General features: G+C 38.6%; 1 protein-coding gene across 4 annotated transcripts in view; it reads left to right on the top strand.

The window, feature by feature from the left end:
• Positions 1-18,224, top strand: part of ACADL (acyl-CoA dehydrogenase long chain) — a 43,213-nt gene extending 24,989 nt beyond the window's left edge. For 2 of the 4 annotated variants that reach the window (XM_025278180.3, XM_006073191.4), the window contains 3 exons: positions 7,542-7,669; positions 9,813-9,899; positions 16,758-18,224. In XM_025278180.3, coding sequence (XP_025133965.3) covers positions 7,542-7,669; positions 9,813-9,899; positions 16,758-16,851 — 309 coding nt within the window. In that variant the 3' untranslated portion in view covers positions 16,852-18,224. Of the gene's footprint in view, positions 1-62; positions 208-7,541; positions 7,670-9,812; positions 9,900-16,757 lie in introns of those variants that run through there. The other 2 variants (XM_006073192.4, XM_025278181.2) reach the window with 2 other exon arrangements.
• Positions 18,225-18,948: the final 724 nt, after the last annotated feature.

Genomic DNA, 18,948 nt, shown 5'->3' with positions numbered 1-18,948 from the left:
TTGAACATTTTGGGCCTTTCTGACCACTTGGACACATTTTACAAGATTTATTTTCTTTTCAGACTGGAGATCTACCATACTTAAGTTGCAGAAGTTACAGGATTTTTCTTTTATCTCATCCATAGTCTCCAAAGTTGCTGTCCAGTCTTATGGTTTTCCATGGAATGGACAATACAACAGTAAAATTCAGATATTAAATAATGATAATGTGTGTCATTGATTGATGTTCTCTGTATGACAGGCACTGTGCTAAACGATTGTCTCCCCTTTTTTCTTAGCAACTGCATATAATACATATTACATTTATCCTTATTTTACAGAAAAGGATATTGAAGCATGGAGAGATTTAGTTATATGCTCAAGATTTCATAAGTATTCTAGCCCTGGAACCTACACTCTAGGTTTAGGTTCCAGAGCTAGTTTTACTGCCTCTAGTGAAAGCCATTCACTAGTTTTATTACCCAGAAATCCAAAGTAGATAGACTCTTTTTCTTTTCCCATCTCTTCCCCCCATGGACAGTGAAGTGAAAATTCAGTGTTTTTTTCTGCTGCTGCTGCTGCTAAGTCACTTCAGTCGTGTCTGACTGTGCGACCCCATAGACGGCAGCCCACCAAGCTCCACCATCCCTGGGATTCTCCAGGCAAGAACACTGGAGTGGGTTGCCATTTCCTTCTCCAGTGCATGAAAGTGACAAGTAAAAGTGAAGTCACTCTGTCGTGTCCAACTCTTTGCAACCCCATGGACTGCAGTCTACCAGGCTCCTCCATCCATAGGATTTTCCAGGCAAGAGTACTGGAGTGGGTTGCCATTGCCTTCTCCCGTTCTTTTCTAACACAAGCTTTAGTTATTTCCTGTGTGGTATATGCTCTTCTAAGAGGACAAAGTATTAGGAAAAAAAATAGGATAGGTAAAAAATGACACTTCTTCCTTCTATTTCTCCAAAAAGGGACTATTCAGTTCTTAGACCTTGAGTGTGGGATTGTGTGCATGCGTGTCAAGTCATTTAATCGTGTCTGACTCTTTGCGACCCTGTGGACTGTAGTCTGCCAGTCTCCTCTGTCCATGGGATTCTCCAGGCAAGAATACTGGAGTGGGTTGCCATGCCGTCCTCCAGGGGATCTTCCTGACCCAGGAATCAAACTCACATCCCTTAAGTCTCCTGCATGGGCAGGAGGGTTCTTTACCACTAGTGCCACCTGGGAAGCCCACATGTAGGGTTAATTAACTGTAAAATCAGATAGTAAACCTAAATTGTTATAGTTTATCCTTGAGTCACGCTGTTTAAATGAAATACTGGGCTCAGTAACTTCTCCAGAGTGTTTTCTAATTCCGTAATTCTGTGTTTTTAAGAATTGTATTATTCAGAACTCAGAAAGAGATGCTATCTGATCCACTTTGCAACTTTAGGGGAAAATACTAGCTTCAGTAGTATCTATGAGTGACTAGTAATAAATACTGCTGTGAGCATGCTGATCATTCACCAAAAGCACCTTGCTAATAACAGGCAGTACAATTATTAGTTACCATAATTTCTGAAAGCATGATGCATTGTCTGCAGTGAAGAGCAAAGACCAAGTCTGTTTGGTAACACTCAGCTCAATGCCATGAATATGTAAATATTTACTCTTTATCCCCAAAGAGTAAATTATGTGCTCTTGCAGGCATTAATTCCTTCAAACCTGTGGACCTGAGTACACTGAAGCAAGAATGTTCTAAATGAGCCCATCCTGCTCCGAAATTTAACTTTAGCTTCTAGAAGCTCTTAGCATTTTCATCAAAGCAGTTTTCTTACGAGATATTTGGGCTTAGAGATCTTGATTCTGTTGTAAATAGTGCATAAATTCTTAAATCTGGGCTTCCCTGGTGGCTCAGTGGTAAAGAATCTGCCTGCCAGTGCAGGAGACATGGGTTCAATCCCTGATCCAGGAAGATCCCACATGCCTCGAAGCAACTATGCCCTTGCACCACAGCTACTGAGCTAGTGCTCTAGAACCTGCAAGTTGCAACTGTTGAGTCCATGTGCCACAACTAAGAAGCCTCCTTGCCAATAGCCCATGCTCTCCAACAAGAGAAGCCACTGCACCAAGAAGCTGTGCATTGCAACTAGAGAAAAGCCCAGCAATGAAGATCCAGCACAGCCAAAAGTAAATAAATAAATAAACAACCATTTAAAAAAAATTCTTAAATGTGCCATCACATGCTGTGCATGGGGTGTGCAAAAGTATATTGAGACTTGTCAGATTCTTCCTTATTTTCCAAATGAAGTCTCATAGGTAGTGTCATTGATATACACCAAGACTAAGCCAAAAATTCCATTTCAGGGATTTTCATGGAATATACACTCATCTGTTTTTAATGTGTAGGAAGGTATTGCTCCACTATTTTGTTTCCTATTCCACTTTTAGATTTTTCTGTGAGTAAATGCGGATGTGTGAGGTGGGAGCGGGAAACTTTGTGCTGACTAAAAGGTAGACATTTGGCTTTGTTAAATATAAATGAATAGAAAGGGAGATTGAAAAAGTAAGGGGAAGTCTGAGAAAGGAAGAAAGTTTTGGTGTAACCTGTCACGTTTTGAATTAGAGGCCAACGAAGCTCCATGTAGTCAAAGCTATGGTTTTTCTATTAGTTATGTACGGATGTGATAGTTGGACCATAAAGAAGGCTGAGCACTGAAGAATTAATGCTTTCAAACTGTGGTGCTTAAGAAGACTCTTGAGAGTCCCTTGGACAGCAAGAAGATCAAACCAGTCAATTCTAAAGGAAATCAACCCTGAATATTCACTGGAAGGACTAACGCTGAAGCTCGAGTACTTTGGGCACCTGATGCGAAGAGCCAGCTCATTGGAAAAGACCCTGATGTTGGGAAAGATTGAGGGCAGAAAGAGAAGGGGACGACAGAAGATGAGATGGTTGGATGGCATCATTGACTCAATGGATGTGAGTTTGAGCAAACTCTGGGTGATCATGAAGGACGGGGAAGCTTGTTGTGCTGCAGTTCATAGTCGCAAAGAGTCAGATGCAACTGAAGAACAGCAATACAAGAGGTGGAAAGGTGTGGTACCAACCTTCCCACTGCTTGGTTTTAGAATCATTAGAAGTCAGTGTCATTTTCTGTTACTAGGAAGGGACGGAGTAAACCCAAGGGAAAGGCAGTCAGTTGGGTTCTTCAGCAGCACAGTAGTTATGTTGAGACATGTATGAGGAATCTGTCCCTTAGAACGCCTTTAGCTGACATACTGTGAGTTTTGCCTGGTCCTGAGTTTTATTATACTCCTTTTCTACTCTTTTCCAAACATGGAAATTACTCTTAACGGTCTCCACCACAATGATGCTTTGAAGGGTTAGGTTTTATGGTTTGAGATTGTTGTAATGGCAGCAAACGAGGGTCAGCATCCTCTGCTCCTTGAAGCCTTCTTGGGAGAAGGCTGTCATGGTTTTGAACTAGACATTGTGCTGGTGAGGGGGCTTCCCTGGTGGCTCAGACGGTAAAGCGTCTGCCTGGAATGCGGGAAACCTGGGTTCAATCCCTGGGTCAGGAAGATCCCCTGGAGAAGGAAATGGCAACCCACTCCAGTACTCTTGCCTGGAAAATTCCATGGAGGGAGGAGCGTGGTAGGCTACAGTCCATGGGATCGCACAGAGTCAGACACAACTGAGCAACTTCACTGGTTCACTGGTTGTGGAGGTGGAATACATTTAAAATTTCTAGTGTGAGTTTCACTGTGCCATCAACTTAGTGCCACTGTCACTGTCTTCCATGCCTTTTATCAGCCACAGTGAAGATCTCACTCAGGTTCCAAGCAGAATGATCAAAACTCTGTTTCTATTTGAATTTCCACAGGAACAATAAAATCAGGAATACAAGAAAATTGGACTGACGTTAGAGCCATCAAGAATAGTTGACGCTGGTCTCAATAGAATGATTAGAATAGTAGAATGATTAGAATGCTGTTAGTTGTCTATGGCCAGCAGGAGGAGGTAAATAGGTATGTTGACATTGGCAGTTCCAGACCATGCAGTTCAAGTTAAGGATCGTGCGAGCTCCTGAGAGGTAAGACGGAGAGTGGGGAAAGGCGGCAGAGGTTGGGGAGGTACTGGACTTTGATGTCTCGAGTGTTCTGATTCTATTATTCTTCTATTGCATTCTGTAGATATAGATTAAATATTTTGCAGTATGGATAGAGGTTTGTAACATTGTACAGGAGGCAGTGACCAAAGTCATCCCAAAGAAATAGAAATGCAATAAGACAAAATGGTTGTCTGAGGAGGCCTTACAAATAACTGAGAAAAGAAGAGAAGCTAAAGGCAAAAGAGAAAGGGAAAGATATACCCAACTGAATGCAGAGTTGCAAAAAATAGCAAGGAGAGATAAAAAAGCCTTTTTAAGTGAACAATGCAAAGAAATAGAGGAAAACAATAGAATGGGAAAGACTAGAGATCTCTTCGAGAAAGTTAGAGATACAAAGGAAATATTTCACGCAAAGATGGGCACAATAAAGGATGGAAGCGGTAAGAACCTAACAGAAGCAGAAGAGATTAAGAAGAGGTGGCAAGAAGATACAGAAGACCTGTACAAAAGAGGTCTTAATGACCTGGATAACCACGATGGTGTGGTCACTCACCTAGAGGCAGACATCCTGCAGTGTGAAGTCAAGTGGGACTTAGGAAACATTACTATGAACAAAGTAGTTCACTAGTGGAGGTGATAGAATTCCAGCTGAGCTATTTCAAAACCTAAAAGATGATGTTGAAGTGCTGCACTCAGTATGCCAGCAAATTTGCAAAAGTCAACAGTGGCCACAGGACTGGAAAAGTTCAGTTTTCATTGCAATCCCAAAGAAGGGCATTGCCAAAGAATGTTCAAACTACTGCATGTATGCAGTAGCATGTAAAACACTCATTTTACATGCTAGCAGGGCTTCTATGGTAGCTCAGCAGTAAAGATTTGCCTGTAATTCAGGACATGCAGATTTGATCCCTGGGTTGCAACAATCCCCTGGACAAGGGCATGGCAACCCACTCCAGTATTCTTGCCTGGAGAATCATGGACAGAGGAGCTTGGTGGGCAACACAGTTCATAGGGTCACACAGAGTCGAACACAACTGAAGCAACTTAGCACGCATGCAAGCACATGCTAGCAAGTAATGCTCAAATCCTTCAAACTAGAGTTCAACAGTACATGAACCAAGAACTAACAGATGTACAAGATGGATTTAGAAAAAAAAGAGGGAATTAGAGATCAATTTGCCAGCATCTGTTGGTTCACAGAAAAAGCAAGGGAATTCTGTTTCATTGACTACACTAAAGCCTTTGACTGTGTTGCTACTGCTGCTGCTAAGTCGCTTCAGTCGTGTCCGACTCTGTGCAACCCCATAGATGGCAGCCCACCAGGCTTCGCCTTCCCTGGGATTCTCCAGGCAAGAACACTGGAGTGGGTTGCCATTTCCTTCTCCAATGCAGGAAAGTGAAAAGTGAAAGGGAAGTCGCCCAGTCGTGTCCGACTCTTCGTGACCCCATGGATTGCAGCCTACCAGGCTCCTCTGTCCATAGGATTTTCCAGGCAAGAGTACTGGAGTGGGGTGCCATTGCCTTCTCCGTTTTGACTGTGTGGATTACAACAAACTGTGGAAAATTCTGAAAGAGATGGGAATACCAGACCACCTTACCTGCCTACTGAGAAACCTATTTGCAGACCAAGAAGCAACAGCTAGAACTGGACATGGAACAACGGACTGGTTCTAAATTGGGAAAGGAGTACATCGAGGCCATATATTGTCACCTGCTTATTTAACTTATATGCAGAGTACATCATGTGAAAAGCCAGGCTAGATGCCACCTTCCAATGCAGGGAATGCAGGTTCGATCCCCGGTTGGGGAACTAAGATCCCACATGTTGGTGTGCTGCAACCACAGAGCCCGTGCACTGCAGTGAAGATCCTGTATGCTGTTACTAAGACATGACACAGCCAAAAATAAATAAATAAAAAATTATTTAAAAAACAACCTATGGTTTTTCCATTAGTCATGTACGGATGTGATAGTTGAAACATAAAGACAGTGAGCGTTGAAGAATTGATGCTTTTGAACTATGTTGCTGGAGAAGATTTTTAAGAGTCTCTTGGACAGCAAGGAGATCAAACCAGTCAATCCTAAAGGAAATCAACCCTGAATATTCACTGGAAGGAATGATGCTGAAGCTCCAGTACTTTGGCCACCTGATGTGAAGAACTGACTCATTGAAAAAGACCCTGATGCTGGGAGGGATTGTGGGCAGGAGAAGAAGGGGACGACAGAGGATGAAATGGTTGGATAGCATCACCAACTCGATGGACATGAGTTTGAGCAAACTCCAGGAGTAGTGAAAGCCAGGGAAGCCTGGCGTGCTGCAGTCCATGGGGTCTCAAAGAGTTGGATGAGTGACTGAACAACAAGTATAAATATATTTTTTTAATATACAGTTTTTAAATTTTATTTATTTATTTGTTAAATTTTTTTGGCTGTGCTGTGTCTGTGTTGCCACATGGGCTTTTCTCTAGTTGTGGTAAGCAGGGGCTGTGACACATGGGCTTAGTTGTCCCAAGGTATGTGGGATCTCTCTGGGTCAGGGACCGAACCTGTGTCTCCTGCCTTGGCAGGTGGATTCTTTACCACTTAGCCACCAGGGAAGCCCTTAATGTCTAATAATATTTTTATATTGTCCTTCTAGCTTGTTTCTTTATTCCAATACAGAGAAGCAGGAAATGTGCATACTTGATTTCATTAATAGTTCTTCATGGATTTAGATTGCAAAGGAGAACAGATATTTTCAACAGCTGTACCTAAAGGACTATACCACACAATGGTGCTCACCCATTAGTCATGCTGTTCTTCCAAAAGTTCCCTGCTGCTGCTGCTGCTAAGTCACTTCAGTCGTGTCCGACTCTGTGCGACCCCATAGATGGCAGCCCACCAGGCTCACCTGTCCCCAAGAGTACTGGAGTGGGGTGCCATTGCCTTTTCCGAAAAGTTCCCTAAGTAGTCTAAATTTTTTAACCTAAAATATGAGATGTATTTATCGACCTTTGCATCTTGTCTTTTGGTACATTTTCTTAGTAATGAAATATAACATTAGCTGTGTAGTTAATATGCATCTTTTTTGAAGGGAAAAAAAAAACAAAACACAGTAATTCCACGTCTGTTTTGATCTGCTGCTGCTAAGTCGCTTCAGTCATGTCCGGCTCTGTGCGACCCCATAGACGGCAGCCCACCAGGCTCCGCCTTCCCTGGGGTTCTCCAGGCAAGAATACTGGAGTGGGTTGCCATTTCCTCCTCCAATGCATGAAAGTGAAAGTGAAGTCACTCAGTCGTGTCTGACTCTTAGGGACCTTATGGACTGCAGCCTACCAGGCTCCTCCATCCATGGGATTTTCCAGGCAAGAGTACTGGAGTGGGGTGCCATTGCCAAAGATCTTTTATTATATAATTTTTTATATGCTAAGTGACTCAAAATATGGTCTTCTCCTTCACTCATCTTTTCCTTTCATTTCCTTTAAACTCTAGACGGTGAAGCATAAGCTAGCAGAATTAAAAACATCCATATGTGTAACCAGAGCTTTTGTGGACAGCTGTCTCCAGCTGCACAGAGTGAAACGTCTGGACATTTCCACTGCTGCCATGGCGAAATACTGGTATGCATGCTACGGTAATTAAAATGTGGTGTTTGCACAGACTGTTATGGAATTCTTCCAAAGTGAAACTCAGCCTTGAAGGTCTTAAAGGAAGAATGCTGAGTAAATGAAAACTAGCCGTAAGGACCAATTTTTTTTTAAATGCTGAATATTCCCATTAAACCTATTTATAATGTGCTAAAACTTACCCAGGTTACTTTTTAACTTTTAGCTTATCCTCGAAAAGCAAATATTAAATATGATGACTAATTCGTTATTTCAAGTAGTAGTTGATTCTCAAATTAGCTGAAGAGTGGCTGTAGAGTGAGATAACAAAATAACGGTAATACTTCGAGTCCTGAGATAGAGCCGCAATTCTGTCATTACGTAACTGCAATTAAATTTAATTATATCTAGGCCAACATTTTGATATCTGTGAAATGAGTAGATTAGGCAAGATTTTTCTGTTTAAGAGGTTTTCTAGACCTCAGAAAAAATTTCTGAAGTTTTGACTGTCCAATCAAAAGTTGTACATGCTCAATTAAGCAAAAGGAAAAAAAAAAAATGTTCTGTAAGACAACTTTCAGGGACTTCCCTGGCCATCCAGTGGCTAAGACTCTGGGTTTCCACTGCAGGGGTCTCAGGTTTGATCCCTGGTTGGAGAACTAAGATCCTGCATACCTTATGGTATGGCCAAAACCACAAACCAAAACAAAAAAATTTTTCATTTTCATTAAACATGATTAGCAATGTTATTAAAGATGAGTTAATTGAAAAAAGACCCCCCACCCCATAGGCCTTTTGTGTATTTTAAGATGCAAGAACATAGTTTAAATCAGATTCTGAAAGCGGGTTTTGTTTCCTCTTTTAAAAACAAACATTCTCACATCTCATTAGCCCAAAATGAACTTGGAAAAAATTCCTGTTGTTATTCATTAACTTGTGTTCACTTCAGTGAGAAGTAGAATGAGGAAATATGCAGAATAGTGGTTTATGTAATGACTCCAAAATAATAAACTTGCCAGGTTGAAAAGTCATGTGGAATTACTAGAAATTAACATTTTGGGGGGAAGATACTTTACATTTACAGCAAGTTTTTTAACTAGTGAAAAATTTTTAGATATTTTTGGAAAAAGACATTTGGATAGCTGGTGGCCTTATTGTTCTTTGAAAACACTAGGTTTATAGACATACTGGTATTTCATATTGGAGAAGAGGAAGCAACTACTTATAAGCCAGCAAATATTTCACTAACATACTTGTCAAAGACAAAAATGTGTAGAATTCCAAATATCACTGCCCCCTGAATCTTGTCTGTTAATCATTATATTGTTACTGTATTTCTCAGGCACATCTTGACCTGTCCTATGGCTTGAGTTAAAAATTATTTTTTATAGGAAAATGGGTCTATGCTTACCTTTGTTTTATATTTCCCACTGTTGAAAGTTGAAAAGATTTTGAACTAACCAGTTATTTTATGGATTTTAACAGTAGTTAAAATTGTTGTGATTAGATCAGAAAAGAATATATTTTTCAAGCACCTCATATTAATATATATATACTTCAGGAATAAATAATTCCCCAATAATCTTTAATAAGTGTCCTAGAAGATAGTATGTGCTTTGATAGAGGTCTGTTCTCTTAGGTTTTCACTTTTACTTTCAGTTTATTCCTGAAAACCCTAAAACATATTTTTTACAGTTAAAAATTCAGAATTGCAGCCTTTGCATAGGAAGTGACATATTTGAAGAAAACAAACACATATTACACAAGGCAAAAGAAAGTAGATGACTATATAATTTTTCTGCTAACATATCACACAGAGAATCTAAATAAATTAGACCAGATTCAAGTTTTTACTATATTCTTTTTAGGCTTAAAGTTCCCAACACCTAATAAATAGTCTAAATTTTCTACATTTTGTTTCTAGACTTAACAGAAAACCAGCCAGAAATATAGTTGATGAAGAAAGTATTCATTACGTGAAAATATTCTTGAGATTTATTTCACATATAATTTATATCAATCTTCTCTGGTTGACTGATATGCCTATTTTTAATTGTTTGATAAATGCATGCATTTAAACAGTCATTTGTTTTCTGGCTGTAAAGCATTTCATGAAAATTCAAATGTTCCTTTTCTGTTTTTTATTTTGGACATCTAGGGCATCTGATTTGCAAAACAGAGTAGCTTATGACTGTTTGCAGCTGCATGGAGGTTGGGGATACGTGTGTGAGTATCCCATTGCAAAGTAAGTAGGCCTGTCCTGTTATGCTTTTCTGGGTAGTGTGAATAAAAAGGAAAACTTCTTTACCTGTTCTTTGTACACTGAGTATAGAGGGAAAGGAGGTGCAAAATCTTTGCATTTTTCAACTGCCTATGGAGTGTGTTCAGGTAGCTAGAAACAACTTCATGTTATCAGCTTACCACTAGGATTTAATCATTTTTTTAAAAAGTGAATATATACTTTAGTATATAAGATATTAAATATAAATAAATATATAATATACTAAAGCTTTATTTGAATCATTATTCAGGATTAGTATCACTTTTATAGTTGAATAGTATTTTACTATAATTGTTTATGTTTAGTTATTCAGATTTTTTTTTCTAGTTTTTTACTGTGACAATGCTTCAATAAACACTCATACGTTTGTCTTAGATACATGTGTTTTTTATCATAACAGGACCAAGTCCCAAAAGTAGTACTGCTAGTTCAAAAGTATGCATATTTTACATTTTAATGCATTTCAAGATCATTTCCTCCAGTTTGAAGCAATTCATACTCAAATGAGTTGTCAAAGACTGAAGATGGCTTATCCTCTTAAGTTATGTGCTTAGTCGTTTAGTTGTGTTCGACTCTTTGCAACCCCATGGATTATATAGCCTGCAAGGCTCTTCTGTCAATGGGATTCTCTAGGCAAGAATACTGGAGTGGGTAGCCATTGCTTTCTCCAGGGGATCTTTCTGACCCAAGGGATTGAACCCAGGTCTCCTGCATTTCAGGCTTATTCTTCATTGTCTTAGTTACCAGGGAAGCCCTTAATTTGCACTGACTATTAATTATTTTGTTTTATTTTACTGTTGTTAAGAGCACTTAACATATGAGATCCACCCTCTTCACAGAATTTTAAGTGTACCATACAATATTGTTAACTCTAGGCACAGTACTGTACAGCAGATCTCTGGGACTTATTCATCTTGCTTGACTGAAACTTTATGCCCATTGGTTAGTAACCTCCCATTTCTCCTTCTCTGTAGTGCCTGGCAGCCACCATTCCTTTTTGAGGCTATGAATTTGACTACCTTAGATACCTCATATAGGTGGGATCGTGTTGTATTTGTCTTTCTGTGACTGGCTTATTTCACTTAGCAGAATGTCCTCAAGGTTCATCCAGGTGGTGACATATTGCAGAACTTCCTTCTGCTTACGATTGAATAGTATTCCATTGTATGTTATACTACAGTTTCTTTATCCATTCATCTGTCCATGGACGTACAGGTTGTTTCCACATCTTGGCTATTGTGAGTAATACTGCATTGAACAAGTGAGTGCTAGCATCACTTGGAGGTCTTGATTTCAATTCTTTTGTATAAATATCTAGAAGTGGGATTTCTGGATCATACGGTAGTTTTATTTAAATTTTTGAAGACCTTCCATACTGTTTTTCATAGCAGCTGCTGTGCACCACTTTGCATTCTCTCTAACGGCAGTGTGCCAGTATTGCAATTTCTTCATCTCCTCGGCATTTGTCTTTTGGCCTTTTAGCTAATAGACAGATATGAGATGATATTTCATTGTGGTCGATTTACATTTTCCCTGGTGATTAGTGATACAGTATTTTTTCATATACCTTTTGGTCATTTGTATGTCTTTGAAAATATCACTTTTTAAAAAATAAAAAAAATACACATTACAGAAAAATTAACCTACATATGAAGTCAATAAAAAAATTTTAAATTTTTTATTGTTTATTTAGCTCTAAAAACAAATCAAAAGTGTTATTTTTTTTCTAAGTAGAATTTGTATTTCCTTCAAATGAAAATAAATACAGCCTTTTTATTGCATTACACATGAATATTCTTATTTCCATTTCAAAGCAGTTCCAGTTTGTCAATAGGTAGCATCCTCTTCTATGTTTCTTCCTCCATCTCCATAGTTTCTTCTTTCCCTTTTTCTGTAGTCTTTGCCTTAGTAATCCCTCCATGGCATTTCTCCTTATCATTATAGAAAATATATTTTTCCTCTTATTTGGCAATATTTTCAGCTTATATAATTTTCCCAAGGGAGTTTTTGCTATATAGAGAGAAGTCCAATTTAGTTTTGAATCTGAGAATGAGAATGCTATGAGCTTCTAAAAACTTCTTATAATATTCATCTAAATACGGAATATCTAAAAGGGAAACTGCCGGGGTCCAGCCCCAGCTGATCCAGGGTATTCGAAGGAGAGACGGCATAGGCGAGGGTCAGGAAACAACTGCTTAATTAAACGTTAATTAAGGATATAAAGAGTAATAGAATGAGGATAGCTCAGTGAGGAAATTCAGTGGAGAAAAGTGGCTGAAATAAGGATAGCTCAGTAGGAAAATTCAGTGAAGAAAAGAGGCTGAGTAGCTTGGTTTATGCGGGAAACCAATAAAACTTCAAGACAAGAAGTTTGCACCACTTATGTAGGCCGCAGGCGTCCTTCCGTTCTCCCGAAGGAGAGGAGACACTGAGGCCTCCCCGGTCGGATCTTAGAAGCCCAGGCATAATTAGCAAGCATGGCGGGTTCCGCGCTCCAGATGGAGACTCAGCCAGAATTTGAAAGAGAGAGCGACATGGGGAGACCGAGTTTTGGTGAACAAGGCCCGCACTTTATTTTCCAAAGTAGTTTTTATACCTTAAGTTATGCATAGAGGATAATGGGGGAAGGGGTGGAATCATGCAAGGACAGCAGTTCCTGGTCCTAATCGAAGCTAGGCTTTCAAACTTATCATATGCAAAAGTTCAGGTGAATTACACCATCTTCTGGCCAGGAGGCCTGTTAACATTTTAAGAAACTTATTTTTCTCTAAAGGTGATTATTCCAAAGTCAGGCACCAGCCTCCAAAAAAGCATTGGACAAAGCTGCATTTTACATTTCTATACACCCATTATATCAATCAATACACTGCCAAGGACACAGTAGGTAAGGAGTATGGAGACTTAGCAGCAAACATTGGCTCAATAAGTGAAAAACCCTTCACCAATACAATTTCTAATCAATCTTTTAACTACTCAAAAGAATCTGTGTTTAGACAGTTTAGAACATCTCCTGCCTCTCACAGTTGGGAGGCTCTGAACAATCACATGTGGCCGGAAAAACCTATTCAGGCAGGCTAGAGGATTTCCAAAGGAGTTTGTAGGTTGAAACACCGTCACACCCAGGAATTATTAACTGGAGCTGTAAGCTAACTCTTTTTTCAGAGAGAGGTAGTGGGGGACAGCCCCCCGTAAAGTCAGAGGTGTAGGTGAAAGCACAAAGCAGAAAGTAGGCAGACTCTGGTTTGGGGGTAGATGCTCGAGAATTTCCAGGGGGACTCCTGAGGCTCGATCCCGCCTTTGCGTATGCCGAGCCTCCTTCCTCATGACCTTTGTCATAGGCGGAGTTCCTCACGCTGGCTCCCGGCAGTGATAGAATTCCTGTTGAGCTATTCCAGATCCTGAAAGATAATCTGTGGAAAGTGCTGCACTCAATATGCAATATGCACTCAATATGCAATATGCCAGCTTCCAGCAGGAAACAGTATTAAACTAGTATTCAAACTTACTTTCAAATTTATCATTTTGGCAAGTATAACTGAAGACTTGCTTATTTGCTTATAGTCCTTAATAAGGAAAATAAACATTGTATTCAAGTTATATTAAGAACAGAAGCTCCAACATAGATGTAATTTACTAATTTCCTGTAGCTACTGGGTAGCTCAGAAAGCTTTAATCACAGGGTATATATAATTTATAACTTTCTATAAAAACTCAACAAGTAGGGTATTTTCCTTCCTTTAGAATGTAGGCATGAAGTAACTAACTTATTTCCTTTTCTTTATCAATCCTTGGACTTGGGTTTTGGTATATCCTTTCAGAACTACTTCAAACAGGTCTTAAACAAAAGCAGATTTTTTTTTTTTTAATCTTTGAATAGTCATGAAGTCAGAAGTAAACTGAGTTATGCTAGCACAAATTAAAGCATTGCTGGAATTTTTCCTGTGTGTTTTTATGTTTTAGTCACAATATTAACTCATCTTATTTATAATATTCACAGTGCTTAAGCAAGTAAAATAATAATGGGTATTTATATTTTTCTGCTTAACTGTGCTATTCTAACTGTCTCTGGGAATGTAGACAATGTCGTGGTTCAGTGTTTGTCTAGTTTAGTTCTGTTCCTAAGAAAGGCATTTAGGTGAAGAAGAGTCAGCCATCTGCATGGTCCAGGATTAGAGTATAGCATAAGTCTTGGTCTGTTTTCTCAGAGGCAATTCCATCAGATCAGTAGCAAGCAAAAACGGTAACTTGATGACTTATTTGAAATTTCCGGTTTCAATTTGAGAGACATACTTCCTTTTCAGGAGTAACAATCCCCTTCTTGGCCAGGTTCTTAGTTTGAAGACTGTATGAACTTTTAAACTAGGCTGCTTTTTTCTCTCCAAAGACAAAGAGAAAGAACTTTTCATAAGATGACATGAGAGAGTAGTGGATAATATCAAAAAAGCTAATCAGATACATTAGGCAGTATATGAATGAAGTATATATATTTTGATATGATAGAAAAAAAATCATTATAGTTGTGTTTTTTTATACCTTAAGGTTAAACTGTATTATTTGTGTGTTTGTAAACTCCGAGAGTTGGTGATGGACAGGGAGGCCTGGCATGCTGTGGTCCATGGGGTTGCGAAGAGTCAGACATGACTGAGCAACTGAACTGAACTTATGCCTGTGCATGTTGCTGAGTCTTGGTTTCAGAGATCAAGGAGATGCTTTTTTGTTTTGTTTATTTTTTCCTGTTTGTATAAAAATAAGTGGTTTTAAGTGTGAGTCATACTTCAGTCTTACTCATTCGGCTTGGGGCTATGAGAATAGATGCTTAAGTTTTGCCATTTCAAGACCTGTTTGCTGGGAAGAACAGTGTGAGATAAAGAGCTTCATCCCTGTGTGGTTAAACATTCCTTCTGCTGCCATTCTGTGAATTTTAGTTGATGACTGAAGTTAATTAATAACTTATAAAAGGCCTACTGGTGTCTGTCAATTACCTACTCCATTGAAACTTCTTTAATGTGAAAAAAATGTGCCCAACTCGTTCCAAAAGGTCCAAAAGCTTTGAAATTGCTGAAGTAGGCTGAAATGCCAGATAGGTTTTCTAAATGAAAGTTCTGGATTTTGTGGGCAACAATGGAATCTGTCTGAAAGAAAAAATATATTTGAAAACACAAATGTCTCTGGATTTCAAGTTTCATCAAAAAGTAGGTATTGAGACTCTAAAATTCCTTTGTAATACAGTAAATCAAATCAATAAATACTGAGTGCTCAAGTAAGGTACCATTGCAAGGTACCGTGATGAACTTGGACGAGGAAAAGTTCAGAATTGATCATGTTCCTAGAGAGCCAGCACATTTAATTTGTCTCAAATTAAATTAAAAAAAAAACAAAAAAAAAACAGTTTAAGGCTTAGAAAAAAAATGCCTTTGAATTTGCCTACTAGAAAACTGCAAAGCTCAATAACTAATCTTACATTTCTGGACCAATGAAAATATTGATACAATTAAAAAGATATTTGCCAAAGTGGCAAGATATCTACCTTTTCATTCCAGGTTGCCAATGATCTATTATGTGACCATTAAATAGCAACCATTAATTAGTATATGTATTAACTTTTTAGCACCTCAGTTCCTTTACCTGCAAAATTAATAGTATTTACTCTCCCTAATTCCAGAGTTGAGAGGATAAAATGAGAAAACATAAAAACAACTATATAGTGTTATATGTGCTGTCATCAGTATCAAAAGTAAACTCTTTTTTTATGGCAGTGTACTCAGTCACTCGCTATTTTTAACACATACATTACTGGGGTGATTATTAATCTTTTCCAAAAAGTAAGTTACTTGTTAACTTTGTGAGGTAGTAATTTTCTGAAGCATCAATTTATACTGCTGATGGCAGCAGTATTGGTGGGACTCTAAAGGATGTTAGAAAACATGTACTTTTCTCTCTTTTTTTTTTTTATAAAACCAGTAGATTTCAACTTTTGGGGGGAAACATTAAAGGTAACAAGCTATTAAGACATTGCATTCATTTCTAAATTTAAAATAGCACTTTTTAGGATCTTATATGTGCTGAATTTTACAAAATTAAAAGAAACATACTTAGAAATCTTATTTTGAATTTGTACTCTCTTCAAGCAAACTAAAACAAATCTATGCAAATGATCAATATCTGAATAGAATTTTATAATCATACCAATCTAGGGTGAATGCCATACTGAAAAAAAGTAATTGATGAAGAACTTTTATTGTTTTGTCACGCGAGTGTATGTTCCTCGGTGCTTTGTCTCGTCACAACAAAGATTTGGAGCAACGGACATTAAAGCCCTTGGCACATCACAGCTCTCGGGTCTTGGACAAACCGTGTTACAGCTCTTAGGCAAATCAGTGTTACAGCTCCATTTTATTTAGAAGATAGCAGGAGAATCCAAGACTCGAAGAGAAGGGAGTGGAGGAATGTGTGGGGGGGTGCGGGGGAGAAAGAGAGAGAGCGAGCACACGTGCATGCACACGGGAGAGAGAGTCCCAGAGAAAGCGCTTTGGCTCCTCCTTTTATATGTTTTTTCTCCACCTGGGCCTGCCCTATGCAATTGGGCTTGGCCAGGAGTGTTGTTTGTTCTGCCTGAAGTTTTCACTCTGGTCCTCGGACCTTCCTTTGACCTTCCTTGTCTTTTAGCCACCACCATTTTTGACTCCTTTTCCCTATTCTACCTACCTAACAGTTTGAATTTCATTTAACACTGTAAAGTAATTAATAGTTACCTGGTGAGACAAAATTTATAATTTCTAATATCCTTTGTTTATTCCTTTAATCATCTTCTTATTTATCCAGAGCTTATGTGGATGCCCGTGTCCAGACAATCTATGGTGGTACCAATGAAATAATGAAGGAGCTGATTGCAAGAGAGATCATCTGTGACCAGTAGACATCTGCCCACATCCCGGAATCCTATTACAGCTAATCTTGTTTTAAATCTACTCAAGATAAAATACAACCTGGAAAGGGAGAAACACTAAACAAGTTTTTATCTGTTCTCTCTATAGAGAAAGAAATCAAATGCAAATATAGGATTAACATCTATGAAATCTTTGAATCCAAAGATCATAAAGTTTCCCAATATAAGGTTTAAACTGTTAATTTTTTGCATAGCTAAATAGCAAAGATTCTCTGATTCTAGAAGCCTTAATGTTTTATTTATCTCTAAAATTCTAAAAGAGTATAAATGCCTAGGTCTTTAATATTGAGGCAGAAGTAATTTTTTATTATACTATTAAATTTTTTACAGCACATTGATTTTGAAAAAGAAGAATAAATGTAATTGAGAATGCAAAATAAGTTTAGATATCTTTTATTCCAAATTCCCCAGAACAGTGGTTTCTACCACCCTACCCCTAAACCTGTTTTTAAGTAATGAAACACTTTCTTCAGTCCAAAGCTTATGCCAAGTCCATGTGAAATCTTGATGTGTGAAGCGCTGCTTAGGTTGAAGCAGGCAGCCTCCTACCTTAGGGCCTTAAAACCACTAGGACTCAGCTAAGCAAATCCCCACAAGAGAATTCCACTGGTTCCTTAAACCACTGACACCTGGGCTTTCAAGAGATTTCCAGTTTAATTGCTAGGAGAGCACACACACCATTATCCTTAATAGTTTCAAGATATTGGTATATTTTATAGGTACCAAAGCAGTGACTTTTATTTGGAAGCAGTATAATTTTTTAAGTAATTTTAACAGATTTGTACTTTGTGTTGTCGTCTATAAGCCAGGCTGTTAAATTGATGAAAACTATGATTTAAAAATTTGGCAAGATCCATAAGTGAATAAACAAGTTGTAATAAGGTAAGAAGTAAATAAACGATAATTTCAAATCATGATAAAGGTAATAAAGGAAATGAAGTATTTTAAATAGGAAAATGAGGAAATGACATTTAATTTAATTATTACCAAAAAATAGGCCATTAATTTGTAAACTGCCAGCATCATTTTAGTACTTGTTTTCCTTTGCATGTATTGGTGAGACAGAGAATAAAGTAGTTTTTAAATGTAAATAAATAGATGTATTCTTGTTCAACTTAGAAAACCTCAATATTTTATTTGGTGTTGTGGATATTAAACATTGTTTTTTGATGCAGTCATTACAACTGAATAGAGCAGAGAGAACAGAAAATCCTTTTATACCATTCTGTCTTAGTGTCTTTTGTAACTTTGATTTGCTCTTGGGTATAACTTTGTATGATTGCCAACTTGAGTTCTTGTTCAGTAAATCTACAAAATGGGTGAAAATAAATTCTTGTTAGGTATTACTGTATTTGTCATTTTCACCTCACACCAACTGCCAGGAAACGATAGAGAATTAGATCAAACACCCTACCCCAGCCCCAGCTCCTTTCCCAATCTTAAAGGAAACTACATTTTAGGAATTAAACATCTGTAGGATAAACAGTCCAAGGAGCGGTGGCTGCGCGGGCGCAGGAGGGCCTAGAGGAGCCGTTCCACGTTCAAGGTCAGGAGGGGTGGCGGTGAGGAGATACCCCTCATCCAAGGTAAGGAGCAGTGGCTGCGCTTTGCTGGAGTAGCCGTGAAGAAATACCCCATGTCCAAGGTAAGAGAAACCCAAGTAAGACGGTAAGTGTGCAAGAGGGCATCAGAGGGCAGACACACTGAAACCATAATCACAGAAAACTAGTCAATCTAATCACACGGACTGCAGCCTGGTCTAACTCAATGAAACTAAGCCATGCCCTGTGGGGCCACCCAAGATGGGCGGGTCATGGTGGAGAGGTCTGACAGAATGTGGTCCACTGGAGAAGGGAATGGCAAACCACTTCAGTATTCTTGCCTTGAGAACCACATGAACAGTATGAAAAGGCAAAATGATAGGATCCTGAAAGAGGAACTCCCCAGGTCGGTAGGTGCCCAATATGCTACTGATGATCAGTGGAGAAATAACTCCAGAAAGAATGAAGGGATGGAGCCAAAGCAAAACCTACCCAGTTGTGGATGTGACTGGTGATAGAAGCAAGG

This window comes from Bubalus bubalis, chromosome 2 (genome assembly GCF_019923935.1).
Source record: "Bubalus bubalis isolate 160015118507 breed Murrah chromosome 2, NDDB_SH_1, whole genome shotgun sequence".
NCBI classification, from domain to species: Eukaryota; Metazoa; Chordata; class Mammalia; order Artiodactyla; family Bovidae; genus Bubalus; species Bubalus bubalis.
The sequence above is the reverse complement of the archived record's forward strand: the minus strand, read 5'-3'. Positions and strand labels throughout refer to the sequence as shown.